Source organism: Daphnia carinata, chromosome 3 (assembly GCF_022539665.2).
Source record: "Daphnia carinata strain CSIRO-1 chromosome 3, CSIRO_AGI_Dcar_HiC_V3, whole genome shotgun sequence".
NCBI classification, from domain to species: Eukaryota; Metazoa; Arthropoda; class Branchiopoda; order Diplostraca; family Daphniidae; genus Daphnia; species Daphnia carinata.
The window spans coordinates 2,764,036-2,783,576 of NC_081333.1; the positions used below are offsets into that span (position 1 = coordinate 2,764,036).

The 19,541-nt window shown below is 41.7% G+C and overlaps 3 protein-coding genes and 1 long non-coding RNA gene across 8 annotated transcripts; 1 reads left to right on the forward strand and 3 right to left on the reverse strand.

Moving 5' to 3' along the window:
* Positions 1 to 2,211: 2,211 nt before the first annotated feature.
* Positions 2,212 to 4,811, reverse strand: LOC130693445 (1,5-anhydro-D-fructose reductase-like). Of its 3 annotated transcripts, none has more exons than XM_057516595.2 (10): positions 4,567 to 4,811; positions 4,113 to 4,211; positions 3,907 to 4,038; positions 3,717 to 3,846; positions 3,479 to 3,646; positions 3,215 to 3,418; positions 2,873 to 3,120; positions 2,624 to 2,789; positions 2,438 to 2,538; positions 2,212 to 2,380 (listed from the first exon to the last, which is right to left on the reverse strand). In XM_057516595.2, the coding sequence occupies exons 4-10, from the start codon at positions 3,789 to 3,791 to the stop codon at positions 2,323 to 2,325; spliced, it is 1,020 nt and encodes a 339-aa protein (XP_057372578.1). In that variant the 5' UTR covers positions 3,792 to 3,846; positions 3,907 to 4,038; positions 4,113 to 4,211; positions 4,567 to 4,811; the 3' UTR covers positions 2,212 to 2,322. The 3 variants fall into 3 exon arrangements, with proteins under 3 accessions (XP_057372578.1, XP_057372576.1, XP_057372577.1); XM_057516593.2 differs by having other exon boundaries at positions 3,717 to 3,849; XM_057516594.2 differs by lacking the exon at positions 4,567 to 4,811 and having other exon boundaries at positions 3,717 to 3,849; positions 4,113 to 4,213.
* Positions 4,812 to 5,740: 929 nt separating this feature from the next.
* On the forward strand, positions 5,741 to 11,372 carry LOC130693416 (vitellogenin-2-like). Its single transcript, XM_057516546.2, has 13 exons — positions 5,741 to 5,897; positions 5,984 to 6,129; positions 6,198 to 6,323; positions 6,387 to 6,524; positions 6,590 to 6,897; positions 6,977 to 7,169; positions 7,233 to 7,399; positions 7,482 to 7,685; positions 7,743 to 8,226; positions 8,290 to 8,563; positions 8,635 to 9,366; positions 9,432 to 10,225; positions 10,323 to 11,372. Exons 1-13 carry the CDS (start codon positions 5,834 to 5,836, stop codon positions 11,310 to 11,312), a joined length of 4,620 nt encoding a protein of 1,539 aa, XP_057372529.1. The 5' UTR covers positions 5,741 to 5,833; the 3' UTR covers positions 11,313 to 11,372.
* On the reverse strand, positions 8,480 to 14,001 carry LOC130693471 (uncharacterized). Its single transcript, XR_009001692.2, has 9 exons — positions 13,370 to 14,001; positions 12,854 to 12,997; positions 12,613 to 12,778; positions 12,406 to 12,546; positions 12,287 to 12,328; positions 12,096 to 12,175; positions 11,870 to 11,972; positions 11,717 to 11,800; positions 8,480 to 8,592 (listed from the first exon to the last, which is right to left on the reverse strand). It is a non-coding gene; the product is annotated as an uncharacterized LOC130693471 (long non-coding RNA).
* A 308-nt stretch (positions 14,002 to 14,309) lies between these two features.
* LOC130693423 (serine/arginine repetitive matrix protein 1-like) lies at positions 14,310 to 19,040 on the reverse strand. 3 transcript variants are annotated; one of them, XM_057516556.2, is made up of 12 exons: positions 18,883 to 19,040; positions 18,648 to 18,737; positions 18,453 to 18,581; positions 16,910 to 17,080; positions 16,192 to 16,848; positions 15,948 to 16,092; positions 15,591 to 15,876; positions 15,451 to 15,531; positions 15,248 to 15,389; positions 15,017 to 15,163; positions 14,810 to 14,959; positions 14,310 to 14,593 (listed from the first exon to the last, which is right to left on the reverse strand). In XM_057516556.2, exons 1-12 carry the CDS (start codon positions 18,904 to 18,906, stop codon positions 14,492 to 14,494), a joined length of 2,124 nt encoding a protein of 707 aa, XP_057372539.1. In that variant the 5' UTR covers positions 18,907 to 19,040; the 3' UTR covers positions 14,310 to 14,491. The 3 variants fall into 3 exon arrangements, with proteins under 3 accessions (XP_057372539.1, XP_057372538.1, XP_059350354.1); XM_057516555.2 differs by having other exon boundaries at positions 15,017 to 15,166; XM_059494371.1 differs by having other exon boundaries at positions 14,310 to 14,598; positions 14,809 to 14,959; positions 15,017 to 15,166.
* Between the last annotated feature and the right edge of the window lie 501 nt (positions 19,041 to 19,541).

The following is a 19,541-nucleotide window of genomic DNA, read 5'->3' on the forward strand; positions in this document are numbered from 1 at the left end:
AAAAAATTTTCAAGAAAATTCCTTTCATACCTAAAGAGTCCATGTATGATGTTCAACGCTGCAATGCCAGCGAAGTGAAACATTTTTAGAGCCATTTAAGTACCCAGCTTCACCAACACTCTGAACGTAAAGGACAAGTTGTTCTTTAGCAAGAGAAGCAGCTCATACCTTAATGGTAATGCACTTTCAGTGTTTTTCAACTGTAGGCTCACTCTTCAATCCTGTAACACTTCCAGATTTTACTAGAACCACCGCTAAAATTCTGTGAATGCAAAATAACAGCATTAAAAATACTTTTTCAATAGACAAAAAACCGAAAAGTACCTAATCCATGTTTTATGTTGAACTCATGCCGTTTCTGGGTTTCCGTACCACACCCATTTTCGTTCCAAATATGGTCCCACAATGCTTCAGTTCCTTCGCTGCATGGACTTATTATTAACAATTCTTTTAGTACAGCACTAACAGAATTTAAATTTAACACACTGTCAGGTGGTGGACTGAATAACTAAACAATAAATAATTGTTTTTTTTTAAATTCTATACTTATTTTGAATTCTTATTTGAAAAGTTTATATACCTGACTGTGTTCGCCTAACGCCAACTCATCCTCACGTTCAGTTAGGGATGAGTTTTGAAAAACCTCCTTCACTGTTTGGAAACTGTTCCGTTCCAATTTGTTCTTTTCCCCTAGCTGAGCTTGTAGACTCAAAATTTGAGCTACAAAACACAAATGAATAAAAGCAAATAAATAGAATCATTACGTATTAGGCCTTACCATCCTTAGCTTTGCTGTTATCTAATATTTTGTGTTGTTCCAATAATTGGGCCTGCAGCTTCAAAATTTGATCTAATAAACAATAATTAATAATTGAAAATCAATATAATAATGTTTATACTTACCATCCTTTTGTTGTATTATCTTATCCATTATTCAATTGTTCCTCCAGCCACGCGTTATTCTCCATCCACGCTACTGAACTAACTGCGAATGGCATCCAATGGACTGAAATTGCCTACGCCAGTAATAACGAGTCTGAGCGGTAGATGATTACGTGTCGGAAAAAAAGAAAAAAGTGTGATTTTTTTTTTTGGCGAAATTTTTTTTTTTTTTTGTGTAAAACGGATTGCCATATATTTTTTCAAAAATGTTTACAATTTAGCAAGGTAACGATGTGCTTTAGTTTCTAAATCGTCTAAAATTACGAAAAGTAACTGTTTTTTTTATGAGATCAGAAATTTCTGAAAAAAGGAAAACACATTTACGAGCGTTGGCGCGCCAGAACGGTACGGCGCATTCATGCCACAGCCCATTATTTAATATATTTTCAAAATAACTGCTTTGACGAGCAAATGAATAATTTTCCTGAACAAAGCGTTTAATTTTTATTGTAAAGAGCAATAAATTAAGAATTTCAAGTAGTTTTGTCAAAATGTTTGGCTAGAAACGTAAGCCCGACACACAGAGGGTCGGGCTTATTTGCCCGACCTGTTAGCGCACCCCTCTGTTTTTTACGTATATTTCAAAAACCATAAAGCCAATGCAAAAATGAACTTGATTTTCATGGTTTCCATTCAATTTTGAATCGAAATCATGTATTTCAAGTGAAATTTAAGTTTTGGCCAAAAATGAAAAAGTGGGAAGGCTATAGCCTTCTCACTTTTATCAAAATCGGCCAAGAACGAAATCTCATGGAATTGGATGAAACTCACCTATGGTAATCAAAACTGAATGGTGATTACGAATACAATATTAGTTTGCCCCTCAGTCTTGTTTAGATCCTAATTTGATTGATATTTCCAGCATGGAAACCTATTTTTACGATATTTCTGTTAATAGATGGCGTTGGCGACGGTAAACAAACTAATATCACTTTGATTACATTTTACTCCAAAACTGCACAATTAAGAGGAAAACTTATGCTATATTCGGAATCAGCGTTTAATTCTGATTCTTTCTGGTGAGTTTAAACCAATTCCGTGAGATTTCATTCTTTGCCGATTTTGACAAAAGTGGGAAGGCTATAGCCTTCTCACTTTTGTGGCGTAAAAAACATTCCCACTAAAGTGGCGTAAAAAACAAGCCCCAAAAAATAGGCCCGACAAAATAAGCCCGACTTTTTCGTAATTGTTTTTTTTTTAAATAAGAAACCTCAATGTAACTTTAAAAACAAAAAATCTACACTCCAAATTAAACAAGGGTCACGAATATTGATGGACGGAAATATTCGGTTAAAACCGATTAAATATTATTTTTCGGCATTAGCACAATATAATCTTTGATTACATAAAGACGTTTTTTTCCTTGCAGAAATGATTTTGTTATGGAACTATGCCTTTAACGCGGTTGGGGTATGGATTCTCTGGGTGTTTGTCCATTCTTTGGTAAAAATAAAACATTTGATTAAGCCATTTAAATATTGTTAATAATGCTTACCCTTTAAAGAAAGTTGAAAAATCAAATGTACAGCCAGCATCTCCTTGATCTAGTTGGCCAAGCTGTGCCATATCAACCACCGAAAGGGAAAAGTCGAATACCTGACAAAATTCAATAAAAGTTCAGCGTTGTTATCAAGGTAAATTTAAAAAATGGAATGGATATATCCCAACTATGAAGTAGTACTTGGAAATTGGCATGAATACGCTCTGGATTGACGCTCTTAGGGATAACGGCAACCCCTAGTTCAATGAGATATCTGAGAAGAACTTGTGTACTCGATTTCTTGTGTTTTTCAGCAATTTTAACTACCACTGGATGAGTGAACAGATCAGGGATGGCAACAGGTGGTCTATTAAAACGAAACAGTGTTATTAGGATTGCAAAGTGTTTGGATACATCTATCTCTACATCTAAAAGTTTATTGCCACTTACTTCAGACCTAGCTTGGAGTAAAAATCATTTCGACCAGGTGAACCCAGTGGTGCGTAGGCACAAATGGTCAGTTCATGTTTTTTGCAAAATTCTCTGAGCGATTTTTGCTGGAATTGAACATGAAGTTCAACTTGCACATTTGCTGGTTTTATACGAGCATTATTGATGATTCGGCTAATCTGTTCCTCGTTGAAGTTTGAGATTCCAATTGATTTCACCAAACCAGCATCTACTTGGTTTTCCATCGACTTGGGAACCAAAACATAATTGTATACAAGTGTTATTGTTGTCCAAATTCGATTGGCTTTCTTAGCGAAACATTATACTGATATGGTCAAGTACCTTCCACAGCTCCACTAAGTTTGTCTTCATGTCTATCATAGCGAATCCTTGGGCATCATGAGGGAAAACGTCTGTATCGTGTTTTCCTATTAGACCGACTGGGGCATGGATCAGATAGAGGTCGATATAGTCCAGACGGAGTGCGGCTAAAGACTTCTTTAGGAACTTTTCTACATCCTCCGGGCGATTACCAATCATCGGTAGCTGATGAGCAGAAATGTTTTAATTTAGACATTTTTCCCACTGTGTTGCCTACGTACACACCTTTGTCACAATGAAGAGCTCTTCACGCTTAACTTTTCCTGCCTCAATCCAACGCTGAAGTACTTCGCCAATAGCGTCTTCATTCAAGTAGTTGTATGCGGCATCCATGTGACGATAGCCAGCCTCCAACGCTGCATTTATTGCTGTCTCGATTTCTTCTCTGGAGGACTGTTAAGAAAAAAAAAAATCATTTAATTTGCTGGAACATTTTGGAATGACTTTACACTGAAGTTCTAACCTGCCAAGTCCCAAGTCCAACAATTGGCATTTTTTCTCCATTCCAAAAGGTGATGTGTTTTTGGTTAGTCGACATTATTGCACACTAGTTTTCCTTGTGATATAATACGTACGCTTGCGTTCGACTTCACCTGCTTTACAGAACTGATAAGTTATCTCACCATAGCAGCGAGGCTTTATACACATTTTACCTTGCCGAGTCACTCCTGGCATACAAAGATGCGGACCTTACTTGTCGTGTGCGCTTCTTGCACTTCATAGGGTATGGATGTTCAAGCAGCCGAGTCACCATGACTGGCGTTTTTGGGTTCCGGCGAATCAGCCTGCGGGAAAAAGAGGAAATTGTTTTCATCGTGACATCAGACTTCTATGTTGAAACTTTCTTTTTAACAAATACCTCTTTTTGTCACCGCTACGTTCTAAACGTCAGCAAACGCCGTTAGCTTAAGGGTAAAAAATGAACCACCACCATCAAGCACGCGATGGAGGCAGGTGCCTATGACGTCATGCCATTAATACGGGCGCAGTATGCATTACAAAACGTTACGATAGGGAAAAGGGAAAAAGAAGACGTAAAGCCATAAGCCAGAACTGATTTTATCAGACATCTTTTAGCTTCTCGAACCATCTAGAAGATTGTTCTAGACTCCTCTTTTCTTTGTAACATCCAACTGACTGTCGAGCGTGACTAGCCACTGTCACGTAGAGATTTATAGTGTTTTAATTATAAAAGAAGAGAAACTTAATTGCTGGTAATAAAACTTCGAATGAAAACAGCTTAGTTCAACATACAGGGGTTGGGGTAGAAAACTATTTAGAAATAATTTTCGAACAAGATGAGGTATACTTACAGTTTTGACCTGGATATGCCGTAGTCGAAGGAACATATCAGCGAATGCTGTTCTTTATTCCCACTTGCTTCTGCTGGAGTTGGCCATCAAGCTCCACTCAGTATGGGCTAAGCCGGAAAAGTAAAATGGAAATTGCGCAATTCCAATTGAAAATGCGCAGTATTATCAATTAAAAGCGGCGTGCCAAGGTCTTCTGGAAGAAACGGTGATAAAAGCTGTGCTCCGGCAAAGTTCATGGTTCCATCCTACGCGATGTAAATAATAGTGGTCTTATCTTTGATGAAACTGCTGTAAAGCACCGATTTCACGGCCGTCTGGGTTTTTCAATCACTACCAAAAGGCATTCCGTGTCATTCCAAAGTCTGACAGCCGCCCCCTCAACATTTGGTATGAAATGGCTGATGATTGTCGGCTCACATGTGCGACCACTCGAACTTTGTCACAATCACAATGTACATCCACGATGCCAGCTGGTTCTAGAAAACACCCTAAAAACCAAGAACATTTTCAAATTAATTCACAGTAACCAGAGAAATATTTAATTTATATTAATGAAGTTATTGGCGATGGTAAAGTTAATATTATTAACTAAACGGCAATCTCCCAGATTCATTGTTAGGTAATTAAGCGATGATTGTTATTCCTAACTTATTCATTAAGTTATGGCGATTGGAAAAAGAACCCAAATAGAATTTAATAGATAAGAATTCTTTCTGAGTTTTTTACATCCAGGTCTGGTGCTTGCTCAATTCAGATAGCTACGAGTATTTTTTGCTATGTTTACGTCTGGAAGGCGTCTACATCGCTGGGGTCACTGCGTTCGATTTTACGTACATGCTACGAGATATCTACTGGAAATGCATTACGCTCTTAACAATACTGAATTTACAAATGAAAAAAAAACGCATTTTCTAGTTGTGTTTTTTTTTTCTTCACATAGAAATCCAAAGTTTGCAATTTTTATTAAAATCTTTTGGGGTCACCGGAGGGCCTTCGATTCATCTAATTTGTCCATCTCAGCAAATAGATAACATTAACGCCCACCCTTGAAGAATGTTTTCGTTAAGATTCATTCTTTACAGATTTTGCTTGTACAGAGATTCCTTGCGAAAAGAACAAGACTCGTTTTCATGCAAATATGGCGTTTCTGAAGGCTAAACAGGGAAGCGAGATCATGTTACTTCTGACCGGCGTATAAAAAGGGATTCAAAAGAGACCCCAATCAATTCGCTGTCGTCAGTGATCCTCTTGGACGCTAAGCAGCATCATGGCACGACTGAGCCTGTTGGGACTCGCACTTCTTCTCGTCATTGGTCAATGCCGTGCGGAAGGTAAAGTCTAGATTTTGTTTGATTTTTTTAAATCGTATGTTTCATGCTAATACTAAAACAAATTTTCGTTCTAAAAATCCACTTAGGTTTGTTCGAAGACGGACAAGAATACCAATACAGTTACCTTACCTTCACCACGTCTGGCGTTCGTGAACCGACTCCTTCTGGCTCCTCCTTTGGCATCCGTGGCAACTTGCTTATCCAGAAACAAGCCGGAGAAGCTATCGTCAAGGTATGAACTGCAAAGAAAAGATTTCGTTTCATAACGGCATTTTTACATAATTTAAAATTTGCAAATAGCTTTCGGATGTTACTTTGGGTATGCACAATGGACCCGACTCACTTCTCTCGACTGTCAAGTTCTTGAAGAAGCCCGAGTTGGTTATGTTGGAGAAACCCTTCAAAATTTCGTTCTTGAACGGAAAGGTAAATTGTAGTGAAAACATCATGTGGTATTTCGTGTAAAAATGTAATTGCTGCTGTTTTCAGATCACTGGATTCGACGCTGACGCTTCGGATGCCGAATGGTCCATCAACATCAAGAAGGGTTTGGCCACCAAGCTTCAGATGGACGTTGCTGCTGGAGAGATTGGCAAGGGAGACAGCGCGTTCTTGCGTACTGTTGAGGTATAAACATTTATTATCAATTTGTAGCTAAAAATTATGTGAATGATTAACGGGACTTACATTAGGACACCGTTGTGGGCACCTGTAACACCACCTACTCTTTCGGAGGCTCCGAAAAGGGTCGTCTGATGTTGATTAAGCAGCGTACTCAAAGCGAATGCACCAATGTCCCTCGCATGAGTCACAACAGCTTTGGTGCCACCAACTGTGCCGGAAAGTTGCAAGACGAGCTCGTTGCCACCACTCAGCTTTACTACCAGCTCAGCCGCGGAGCTACCCCCAACACTGCCAAGGCTCACATCATCTCTTCCTTCGGCTACCAGGTTCTCCAGTGGTATCCTCCTGCAGGATCTCCTTTCTACAACTTGGCCAAGTACGAACACTTTGTTTACCTTTGTGCATTTTTAGATGTGATAAGCATCAATTGAATGTTTTTTCTTCCATTGCAATAGCACCACTTTGGTGCTGAAATCTTCCGGACCCATTGCTAAGCCAATCTCCGCTTCTGGTTTGACCAAGCACTATGGCAGTCTCCGTTACACACTAAAGCGCCCGATTCCGACTCCCGAAGATTTGGACTTGGCTCGTGAGGAAGACTTCTTGCATCCCGAGGAGCCTCAATCTCAGCAAGTTCTGCGCGCTAAGGTAAAATATGCTTGGAATTTAAGACAATGATTTGTACCTTACATTTTGTTGTGTAATCTACAGGCTGTTCCCGTCTTGACTAAGTTGAAGGAAGTCATTGGATCAGCTGCTCTTGACGAAGAAACTCTCATGGATCCCACAGCCATGGCCGCCATTCAGCTTTTCCAAGCCATGAGTTTGGAAAGTCTGCAAGCTGTTTGGAAAAATGTAGCAAATGACGAGGAGCTCAAGTAACATCACGAATGAATTTTAAACGAGATAACCCGGTGTAGCAATTTAGAATTCGCGTTGACGGTTTGTTTAATTTTTCAGAAACCTGTTCAATGAGATCCTTCCAGCTACTGGTACAAACCCTGCTGCCTTGATGGTCAAGGAATTGATTCTAAGTGGCAAACTCTCTGATATGGAAGCCCGCCGTATGGTTGCTTTCCTACCCTATTACCTGCGCATGCCCTCTGAGAAATTGTTGACTTCCTGGGAGGATCTGCTGAAGGAGAGCCCCAGCATCAAGACCAAGTATGAATGAGTTACCTCTCAAATGTTGAGTTTCGCTAAATAATTGTTTTGGATCAGGGAACTGAGGGGAGCCATCGCTTTGGCTTTCGGTCACCTGATCGGCGTCACTTGCTCCTCCAACAAATTGCGCCCTTGCAAGACCGACACCATCAACAAGTACACTCGTATGGCCTATGAAGCCTTCAAGTCCGCCAAGACCCACCCCGAGATGATCGTTACCCTGAGCACGCTGCGCAACACCAATTTGATTCCCGCCATTGAGCGTCTTATCCCGCACGTCAAGAGCGGCTCCGTTCCTCACGCCGTCCGCCCACACGTCATTTTCGCTCTACAGCCAATTGCTGCCGTCAACCGCAACAAATTCTTGTCTGCTGTCCTCCCTCTGATCCTTAATGCCACCGAAACCACCGAAATCCGTATTGCCGCCATCTCCACTCTATTCCGTGTCCAACCCACTTTCTTGGAGCTGCAGCAGTTGATCGCAGGTGCCATTTGGGAACGCAATCAAGAAGTGCTCAACTTCATGATGACCACCTTCCGCGTAAGAAGATTACTCATTTCTAATCTGAATAAGTTGATTACTAACCGTGTTATTCAATTGTAGAACTACGCCGACTCCAAGAACCCCTGCGTCAAGCCCATCGCCCAGCAGCTCCAGTTGTTGTTGCGCCGCGTCGCTCACATCAAGACCAACTTCTTCCGTTCCAGCAACCGCGTTTTCGACTTCCAGGACCAGAAATATGGTTTCGGTGGTGGACTCCAGCTCGTCACTGTTTACGGTGAAGAATCCCGCGCTCCTCTCATCATCTCCGGACGTGCCAACTACCGCATCTCTGAATACGGCTATGTTCCTCTTGAAATTATGATACGATTGGAAGGTAATATTCAATTCTTTTCGAAAAATGAACTAAAAAAGAAAAATAAGAAACACAAATTAAATTTGTTCCAGGTGTTGAGGATGCCTACGTGCGTCTCTTCCGCAGACTGGACCCCAAGGACTTCAAGCTCGATACCCTGAAGGATCTTTTGCAGAAGACCATGAAGATCGTCCCCCGCCAGCAGGCTCCCATGAAGATGGAAGTCTTGTTGCGTTCTCAAGGATACACTTTGATGTACCGTCACATGGGAATGGAAGAAATCGCTGGTCTGATGGAAGGCAAGGGATTGGTCGAAATGATTTCTCGTGGCTTGAAACTGACTCGCAATATGGTTATGTTGGGCGGCCAGCACGTCAGCTGGAGGGCTAACGATCTCGGTCTCCCCGTCGGTGTCGGTCTCAGCACTCCTGGCTTCGCTCGCCACCAATTGGCTTACGGCAACGTCAACCAGCCCAACAAGCTCGGCCGCTCCATCCAGGCTGATTTGGACGTCACCATGCAGGTTGCCACCTACTTGGTCGCCTACAACCCCCTCGGCGTTTCTCAGGGAATCGTCAAGATCCGCGGATCCCGCATCCACCTGCCCGCCAACCTTTTGATTGGTTTCTCCCCCGCTGACAGCCAGGTCGAAATCAAGATCAACACCTCCACCGAAGAGAAGCCCTTGTCGTACTTGTTCGGCAGCAAAACTTTTGCTTTCATGTGGGGCAAAGATGACTCCAAAGCTCTTTCTTACCTTAAGGATACCTGCTCAGAATGCGAATCTAAAGCTTTGGTAACTCGTGGCGAACAATTCCGCAAAGGTATTTTCATCATAATATAACATATATATATAATATTCGAAGAAATAACATGCTTTCGTTGCTAGGTCAAGTTATTCGCGAAAACATCAACGAACTTTTGGGTATGGAATCTCACATCGAAGTTTACAACTGCGAGACCTACACCGGCAAGGCCTCCATCGCCAAGGTGATGTTCGAGTCTTTCAAGCCTTCCGAGATCAACTCGCACGGCAGCGTTGCCGGTTTCGCCGTTATGGGCTTGATGCAGATGCGCAACTACTTCTACCACTATCCTCCCACTGGCACCTGCTCCATGAAGGCCGTCCTCCACAGGACTCAAGTTAAACCGGCTGAAGCTATCGAGATTAAGCTCAAGATGGATTCCGCTGTACCAGCTGGCAAAAAGGCCGCTCCTGGCAGAAGTTTCAGCAATGTTAAGGGAGCCATCACTTTGTTGGGCACCCCTGAGCGCAAATGGAATGTCGAAGTCAATGTCGAGAGGGAGCCTTTCAATGTCAAATCCCAGGTCGCCGTGAAGATTGCCCGTCTGGCGAACCGCGAACTAAACGTTCCCAACCGTGCTCTCTGCGTCAACGTCAAAACCGCTTGGGCCGCTTTGCCCGACGACGTTTTTGAAACTCCATCATCCATCGAGCCTTCCGTTCAGCGTGAAGTCTCCTTCGTCTGGGGTGAGGCTCCCGCTGACCAGTGCCCTAAAGCTAATGCCAAGGACATCTCCACGATTTTGATCAAGGTTCAGGGTAACATTACCGAAGCTCAACGAGAAGCCGCCACCAGCCGCAACACCTATCCCTACGATCGCTGCGATTTGGACCGGAACGATGCCGGCCGTTCTGGAATCGTTGGTCCGATGACCCAGGTAATGATCACGTTTTGGTCGATATCTTGTTCTTTAACCTGGCAAAACGCAATTTGAGCTCTTAGGCGATGGATTGTAATTATTTTTATTTTTCCAGGCTTGTTACGAGGCTGTTCTGCACTACGCTACTCCTCGCAGCTACGTTTTGGACATCAATTACGCCAACATGTCTCCCCGTGGTCAGATGGCTCTTCTGCGTATCGACACCATGCTAAAGGCCACCTTGTTGCCCTACTGGAGCATGCATGCCCCTCATGGTCCTACTGCCACAGCAAAGAAAGTCGCCGGTGCCGGCCACATTGAATTGAAAATGGATGTTAACGAAGATGACGTTGACTTGCATGTCCACACTGACCTGATGCACAGTCATTATGAGAATGTTGATGTCCTCAAGAATTTGGGAATGGCTTTGCGTAACGCCCGTCTGCCTATGTCTCAAATGTTCGCCATCAAGGCCGGTTGGGTCGGCGTTTGCGACGTTGCCCCCAAGGCTGTTGTCACCTTCGATAACGTCACCATGGACTACGATCTTCCCGCTTGCTACACTCTCATCTCGGCTGACTGCTCTCCTACTCCCCGCTACGCCGTTTTCGCCAAGAAAACTACTGGTTCATCTCTTCCGCTGGCTGTCAAGATCTACGCTGGTGGTCACACACTCGAACTGACTCCCGTCTCCAGTGGCGTGGAAGTTAGGGCTAACGAAAAGGTGGTCAAGGTCGACACTAACAAGCCGTACATCTTGAGCGACAAGGACAACGTTATTCAGTATATCGTCGTTGGCAAGATTGGCGCCCGTTACTTTGTCCAGGTTCCAGTTCTGAAGCTGACCTTCCGTTATACTGGTGATGACATCACCAGCATGATCCCCGCTACCCATCGCTCTCAACATTGCGGACTGTGCGGCGATTACAACGGCCAATTTTCTCGCGAATTAGTCAGCCCATCCGGTTGCAATGTGAAGGATGCCACCGATTTGGCCAGGTCTTACGTCTTGAGAGACAACAAATGCAAGGAGAACATCCCAACCCCTCCTTGTGTCGCTGAGCCCATCAACGTGGGTGAACGATACCAGAGCAGCCGCTTATAGTCCAACACTTATTTGTTTTTCTTTTAATTTTGCATATCCAAATACACGAAATAACAACCACTTTTCCTGAATTATCGATAAGAATTCTAAAGCCAATGTTTGAAAAGATGAAAAAATTGGCTATCGGACTACCCTGTCTGATTGGATGAAATGGCCTAAACAGCAACCAACGAGAAAACGTGATTCTGATCAAAACAAAAAACTCCCGACTTTAAAATAGCGCATTTCATCAGCCCTGACGTCATGTCACATGGGAGGCTGCATAATAAGGGCAGGTATTCGCAATGATGACTCGCACATTTTTTAAAAGTTACCTGCCTTTTTTTAGCACGAGCTAATACGCGTACAACTTGAATTCCCAATATTCTATGCTATTTGCTAGTAATAAATAAGGGAAGTCTTACCGGTGCAGCAATACAGCTACACACTTGCGTGTCGCTTCACTGCTTAGTTAATTGCATACATGAGATATGCTAGGCCATGGACGTCTATGGAGAAAAATATTAAAACGTTCAATGAGTCTATGGTTATCTAAAGAAAAACAAGTTGTGATATACTTCGGCTGCAATTAACGGCTTGACTGGAAAATGAACAGCAATATCTTTCCCTTTAAATGGAATCCTAGGTTTCAATGATTGCATGTCCGTGCTTCGTTTTAGTCTAGAGAAAAATATTTAATCAGGATAAATCATATTGTAAAATTTAAGAAATAGTATGTGTTATGACCGCTAGAATTCAAAATGAGGTTCTTTGCAAATGCTTTAACCTTAGCACTTTATCTACCTTTTTGAAATTTATGTCCGTAGAACCGGTCCCTTCCCGTTGCTCTTGTTCAGTGGAACGCAAGGGTTTGCGTACACAACCTACACATACGTAGAACATAAATTGCGCATTAAAGTTAACCATTACCTTTTTGTAATAAAGTTTCTAATGAGAATGCTTCCCCAAAGAATATATTGGTACACCTTATTCACCTGACAATTCAAATCTGCTTGCTTTGAGGATGCATGATCAATCTGTAAGCACAAATTTAAAAAACATTTTATTGTCACTACTACTTTTCAGCCAAAATGCCTTGGAATGCAATCAGAACCTCTTTTGCAAGTTTTTAAATATCCAGTATTTTTCCCACAGGGCAATGAACTTGTTGTTAACTAGAAGACCCAACTCATACATCCATACTTGCATGAAACAAATCTCAGGTTATGGAACATTTCAACCAATTTTTTATGATCTGGATTTTAGAAAGACGAGAAATTAGGTTATCTCTTGAAGAAATATAAGTAAAAACAAAACATACTTGTACGGTAAACCCAGTTTTGTTGAAGACCTTGCAAGAGTGCAAAACAATCATGTGAAGCTAAGGGAAATTTCCCTTAGCCAAGATAAAGAAATAATAAATTTCCATCCACATTAATGTGGATGCAAGATGGAAGTGTAGATTGTCCTATAGAACACAGGTGAACCTGTGGGAATCAATGAGAACATTTACGATTATGGAAACACTGGGAAAACCATGAATGTAAATAATGTGTCCTTACTTTTTTATGAAGTTGTGTTTCCATATTTTGTTTTAAGGTTCTCACATTGTTTGCTGGCATTTGATGTTAATTCTGCATTTTATAAATCTCTTCATCCAATTACTAAAAAATGAACAGCAGCAGCACATTCATTCATGGATGCACCTGCAATTAAATAAGGCAAGAAAAGAAATTTTTTTCAGTACAAAGAGTAGACTTTTATCACTGCAAGTGGATTGATTAATACCCAAATTTAAAAAAAAATAGAAGGAGGAGTATAATCAAACATCTAGGCATAACGTCATAAACTCATAACAGAGTAAGATGGCTGCCAGATGATGACAAAAGGATTTTTAATGGGGTCACAATGGTTGTTCAATTCTAGTATGGATAGCGCCAAATAAATAGCCCAACAATTCTGCCTTAGATTACATTTGACGAGAACAAATTTTCTTTTAAAAATTAAATATGGACGAGTACCGAATCGCACGGAACTCCAAATGTTACGCTTTTCGAGTTAAACAAAGATGTACGTACTTGTTCGTCCAGTCGAAGTTTCCTGGCCGTGAACTAATGACGAGGTGCAGCAAGCTGAACCGGGTAGCTGTAGGTAAAAAGAGCTGAGTTGCAAGCATTTCTCAAAACCTAACCTAACAGTAAGCTGGATCTCACTTCCAGCAGCTGGTCATTTAACGTAACTTCACTGCTATTTTGAGCTCATTAAAAGATGTTCGACCATAAGCTTGCCACCAGGAAAAGTTGGATTACGTATGGCTGCCATCGTGGTGCTGACTGCCATAGAGATGTTTGCAATTTTACGTCAACTGAGGTACTGTACCATACTGAAACATGAATTAAGGATCACGTATATGACCATCTTTCTTGAATGTGACCAACTGCTTTTAAAGGAAGGAAAAGGTGTTGTACAGCTACAGGTAATAAGCTAACCACTACCACTACCAGGAAGTAGGCTTAAGCTTAGTCTCATTGAAGCGATTAGCTGGAAACGAAGTTTAGGATTAAACCTGCTATCCGATACTTAGCTGTAACTGCAAGGTTTTTAAAAATCCTATTCCGTAATATCCAGCGTTCTGGTTTCAAAATTAATTTTGTATCTCCTAGAAAAGATGCCAATACTGCGATAGGCATGAAAAATGTATTCTGCATCCACAATGTTCGCCGGACAGTGTTGCACTTCCGTTATCTAAATGTAAAAACATTTTTCGTTTTCATTTCACGTGTCCAGTTTATCTGCTTTGCCTCAAGAATCTTTGGACAAAAGAACTTATTTGCTCAAATAAAAAAAAAACTTGAAGTTTATGTTAAGCATATGGTTAAGTTTGACCTTAATTTTTCCATACGACAACATTGTATGGCCGTCTTGCTGTTCTAAATGACGCTACTCGGACATCTGTACCAACTTTTTGTTTTTATAATGCTTTTCCATTGCCGGTGCCATGTTCTGAACGCCAATCTATTCACTTCAATCAATTTATTTTTAAAAAAAGTGTTAACGCTACTTTTGAAAATGGGAAGATGCTTGAGAAACTAAATGAATGGCAACATGAATGAAGTTCCACCACGGACGTTGTTAAGCAAACTTGAAAAAATGAAGAAAAAAATCATTGAATTTAATATACGTCGGATCCGGATATCAAATCACTTGCGCTGTTCTTTGCGCCGGCTCAACGACTCCAACGCTTTCTCTCGCAGCTGTCTCTCCAAAGCCTCTGCTTCCGCCGACGGCGTGACTATGCCATCCTAGTCCAATTGTTGAGAAAAGACACTCAGATAAAATTATATGCCCGTCGAACTAAAACAAAACTTTTGAAATTAAATCTAAGATGGAAAAGGAAAGCTACTTAAAAATGCATCAAAGATGTTTTTTCTAAAGTGCCTTTCGTTTCAAAATGCCTCTTTTTTCTCCCATTAAATTACTCTGAGCTTAAATAATTATTCAAACCCAAATTGACTCACCTCTGACTCCTCGTCAGAATCGTGGCGCCTCTTCGACTTGCTCTTTTTAGACTTCTTCTTCTTTTCCTTCTTCCTCTTCTCCTTCTTCTTCTTTTCTTTTTTACTTTTCTTTTTCTTCCTTCTCTCTTCTTCCTCAGAATCACCAGATTCCTGAAATTTACACAAATTGGTAAACTAAACTATTAAAGGTTTGCCAATCGATATCACCTCTGAAGATTCAGAAGAGGTATCCTTCCTTTTCTTTTTCTCCTTCTTGCGTTTCTTCTTATCTGGAGTCGACTCAACGCTCGAAGATTCTCCAGATTCGGATTCTTCTATTTCTGATTCCTCAGATCCTGACGATGACTTCCTCTTCTTCTAAAGCAGACGCCATGAAACGGGACATAAAACAATTATTTAATAAATACGCAACTTTTTACAATAACATTAAAACTGTACCTTTTTGATTGGCGAAGGGGATGGCTTGCGCTTCTTCAAACTTTTTCCCACAGGAGATTGGTCTCTTTCAACTTCTTTGCGTTTATCACTTTTTAAATCACGCTTCGCCTCTGCTACTGGGCTCTCAGAATGCGCACGACCCCTAAAACGTAATAACAGTTAAAAAAGATTGAATACACATTCTTAGCTTGCTCTTTTCTTACTTCAAACGCGATTCACTCTCCTTTCTAAACGGTGATGGAGTGCGTGACAGACTGCGACTTCCACGGCCAGAGCCACCCCTCCTTTTTTCAATAGTTCCAGTTAAAACTTTGCATAAAATAACAAGATGTTGCAATATTACCCTCTACTGCCACGAAGTCCACCAGCTGTTGGCCTTTCTTTTTCACGTTCCCTTTCACGACCTTTATCGCGAGCAGGAAGCCGTTCACGCTCCTTTTCCCGATCACGACTCTTATCGACTTGGCGATCTGGCATTCCCCGGTCGCGATCTGGAATTCCCCTATCGCGCTCTGGCACTCCACGGCCACGATCGACGCCGCGTTGTGCACGGCGTTGTGCTTCTGGCGATGAACTTTGGTGCCCTCGATAGTTGCGTTTGTTCTGGACACTGTCGCTTTTACGTTGGACTAGATTTGATTCATTTAAATGCGGATGTTAATAGAATATCGTTTACTGCGTTTGTGTCAATTTAACTTACTGGGGGAGGCAGAACGAGATGACGAAGAAGAGGAACTGCGTGATGAAGAAGACTTGGAAGATACAGATGGCGAACGGCGTTTAGAAGGTGCAGCAACAATAGCAAGGGATGAAGTATCCTGTCCTGCCATTTGCATCAACTTCGCCTACGAAGACAACGTATATGAGAATTGTGAGTTATTTTCTCCGATTTTTGTCTTATTTATATGATGTGTAACACAAAAATTGATTGCGTTCTCATTTACCTGTAAACCAGAGACAGCAGCAGGCTTCTTTTCAACATACGCGCTATCTTTCTTAGGTTCGGGTGATCGACGCGGACGTTCTTTGTCACGGCGATCGGGAGATCTATGGCGGACAGGCGACTTCCTAACCGGTGAACGACGTGGTGAAGGACGACGAGGAGAATGGTTACGAACAGGTGAACGCCGTGGCGATCTACGAATAGGAGATCTTCGTGCAGGCGATCTTCGAACAGGAGACCTCCGCGCTGGGGATCTTCTTACAGGTGAACGACGAGCAGGCGATCGTCTTGCGGGTGAACGACGAACAGGTGAGCGTCGAACAGGAGAGCGTCGGGCAGGTGAACGACGAACAGGTGAACGACGAGGGGAGCGGCGCGGAGACCTCCGTGCAGGCGATCTGGCAGGTGAACGACGACGAGGTGGTGGCGACGTCTTATTTCGGTTCGGAGACCGACGTTCTAGTGAAGGACGTCGACCATCACGACGAGGTGGAGAACGAGGATTATCTTCTTTTTTGATCACCCTATCCTTGTTTGGACTACGGCTTCTATCTTTGGAAGTTTTCTTATCATTTCGTTCATTGCGTTCCTTGTCTCGGTCAGCTCGTCTATCACGATCAGCCTTTTTAATTGCCTCTTGGATCCGATCTTGTTCTTCCTGCAAAATTTCGAATACATGTTAAAAACACCAACAATTGAAAAGCAATTAAGTTCTATACTTTTCGCAGTTTGATCTCTTCTTTCTTTTGAGCCATAAAGACTTCGGGAATGCCAGCAGATGACTCTTGGGCAGAAAGGAGAAGATCCCACAGTTCAGACATCAAGATCCTGGCGTTCTTGCCATTGAGGAATCCGGTCAAGTTGATTTGCATGCGACGAGGATCCGGATTCTGTGGATGTACATAAACGGAAAAAGACAAACATTCGAAAAATCAAACATCTGGGAGGAAAACACAGTTACATGAGATAAACATAAGAAAAATGGATAAGGTTTTGAAGTTTCAGTATTATCTCGGCGCATCACACGAGCAATACCTTACAGGGTTTGCTCTCAAAAAGGATTAGCTGTACGAAGTTTTTTTGTTTTTTTTTTGTATTTTTCTTGCCTTGGAGTCGGCCAGAGTGATAACCGAAAAAATCAAACATTTTCAACCCAGGCGCGTTGAAAGATGGCGGATTCTCAAATATGAACGGAGTTTCCCATCCGTCCAAATGCGAAGACTTGACACAGTCAAATAGAACAATCGGAACGGCACAGGAGTTTTCCTGTCGACTGTACCGCCTGCTCTTGTGCTGTGATCTAGTCCTGTCGGCTAACCACAACAGTCCTAACGTAGATTACGAAGACGAATGGATGCTGCTCGGAAAAGGGAAGTTCGGATGTTCTAGGCAAGTCTAGAGGAGGCAGCCACGAAGCGAACGGCACAGGAGTCATCCTGTCGACTGTACCGTCCTGCTTTTGTGCTACAGGTATAAGTACCGTTCCATAAACGTATTCGTATCAGCTGGCTGCGACAAGCCCGCCTTCCAAAAGCAACCGCACAGGAGTTTCCCTGTGGTCGACTGAGCGGTTGTCGGCAATAACTGGGAGACAAGCATCGGCTGGAAAGACGGTCGTCCTTCCATTGCACTGAGATGGGCAATTCCAGATTTGCCCCTACGGTTCTTGGAGTTTACTGTGCTGCATTCCATCATTTCGCAGGAGTCATCCCAACAATAGTCGACTGCGAAATGTTGGAAATTGCAGTTCCTAGCGTAGCCGCACGACTATGGTATTGAAGGCGTGACGACTTGGTCATCCAAATTTTGAACAGCAAAAAGATGGACCAAGTTGAGGACCTCGAAATAGGGCCATCCTTGTCTCCAACATGTCACAGCAGTTGGTACTTGCAACACGATAGCAAGAAGACTTTGATGCATTTCCAAGCCGACTTAACTCCATATTAAGTCTTCATAATGCAGGACCCAAAATTGTACAAAATATTCAGATGGGCACACCACACAAAAATGAAGTGCCATCTGGATGGTCAACACAATTGGGTTATCATTCATTGTTAAGGCATTAGATGCCAGACACAAAGCAAGCTGTTCAATCATTCTTGGCTATTTCTGCCATTTCATAAAAACATTGGATATCGATAACAAAAAACTTACATTATTAAAACAAGATACATTATCCAAATGAGAATGATTGTTGATGAACTAGAACTGCTATATGCCTAGACACTACAACTACACAAGAATGAAAGATCAGTGTGTTACCTTGTCAGCTTCAAGCTGATTAAAAACATATTCCACCAACACGTCATCTTCAATGCCACCCATAAGCTCTGTAATTTTGGTTGTGATCCATGGTTTGATTGTTTCCAGTTTCACTTTACTCATATCAACCTGCCATCATCAACATACAAATGAAAAGGAAGCTACACAAACTGTAAGATGATTTTTTTTTTTTACTTTTTTTGTAACATTGTCAGCAAACTTAATTGTTTTCAGCAACTTCTTTTCTTTGTCGCTGAAACGATTGTCTTGCTCGGTTGAGGTGCCCTAAATGAAAGATTTTAGATATAATAAGGACAAAAACACAAAAATAAAGAAATTGAAATAGAGCGACAATGTTGGTAACCATTTTTCACTGGCGACCCTAATGTACATAAATATGTATGTAATCAAAGGACTGTAATCAACTTACTCTAAAGAAACCAGCATCAGTCATTTTTGAAGTCCAAAGGAAAGACCTCAAATTGAGGTAGTTCTATAAAAGTAAAATGTTGTAGAATGAAGCCGGATTGGTTCTCAAACTTCAATTCCTAATGGAGGGCTTACTGTATGAGCATCAAAGAAGCGGAGAGCGCATAGTTGCCAAACAAGTTTATCAAACAACGACTGCGCTGGCCGCTGGCAAAAATGTGAAATAAAAAATCTGATATGTACTTTTTTCTTTTCACTATTTATTTTTTTAAAAGTTTATTTTATTTTATAACAAAGCAAAGGACGGCAAATTGGTTTGGCGTAACCAATATACAATTTGCAGAATTACTAACACAAACCACTCTAGTTCTGCTGCCAATGTGCCGTCCGAGTGGCACTATTCAATAGAAAAGAAATGGGTTAAAAAGAAAACAAATTGCAAAGAACCTGTTGTTTTCAGATTGGGCAGTGTAATATGGTCACTGCATAAAGTGGACTAGACTGTGCTGAACTCACTGCTTTGTAACTGTGCATTTAGACACACACAGTGTAACTTTGTCCCAAAGGGCTTTTTTTTTTGTCTGTGTATACGATAAGCATCACAGGTATAAATCAACCACAGACAGAAATGGTCAAAAAATGAAATTTAAAAAAAGAGGT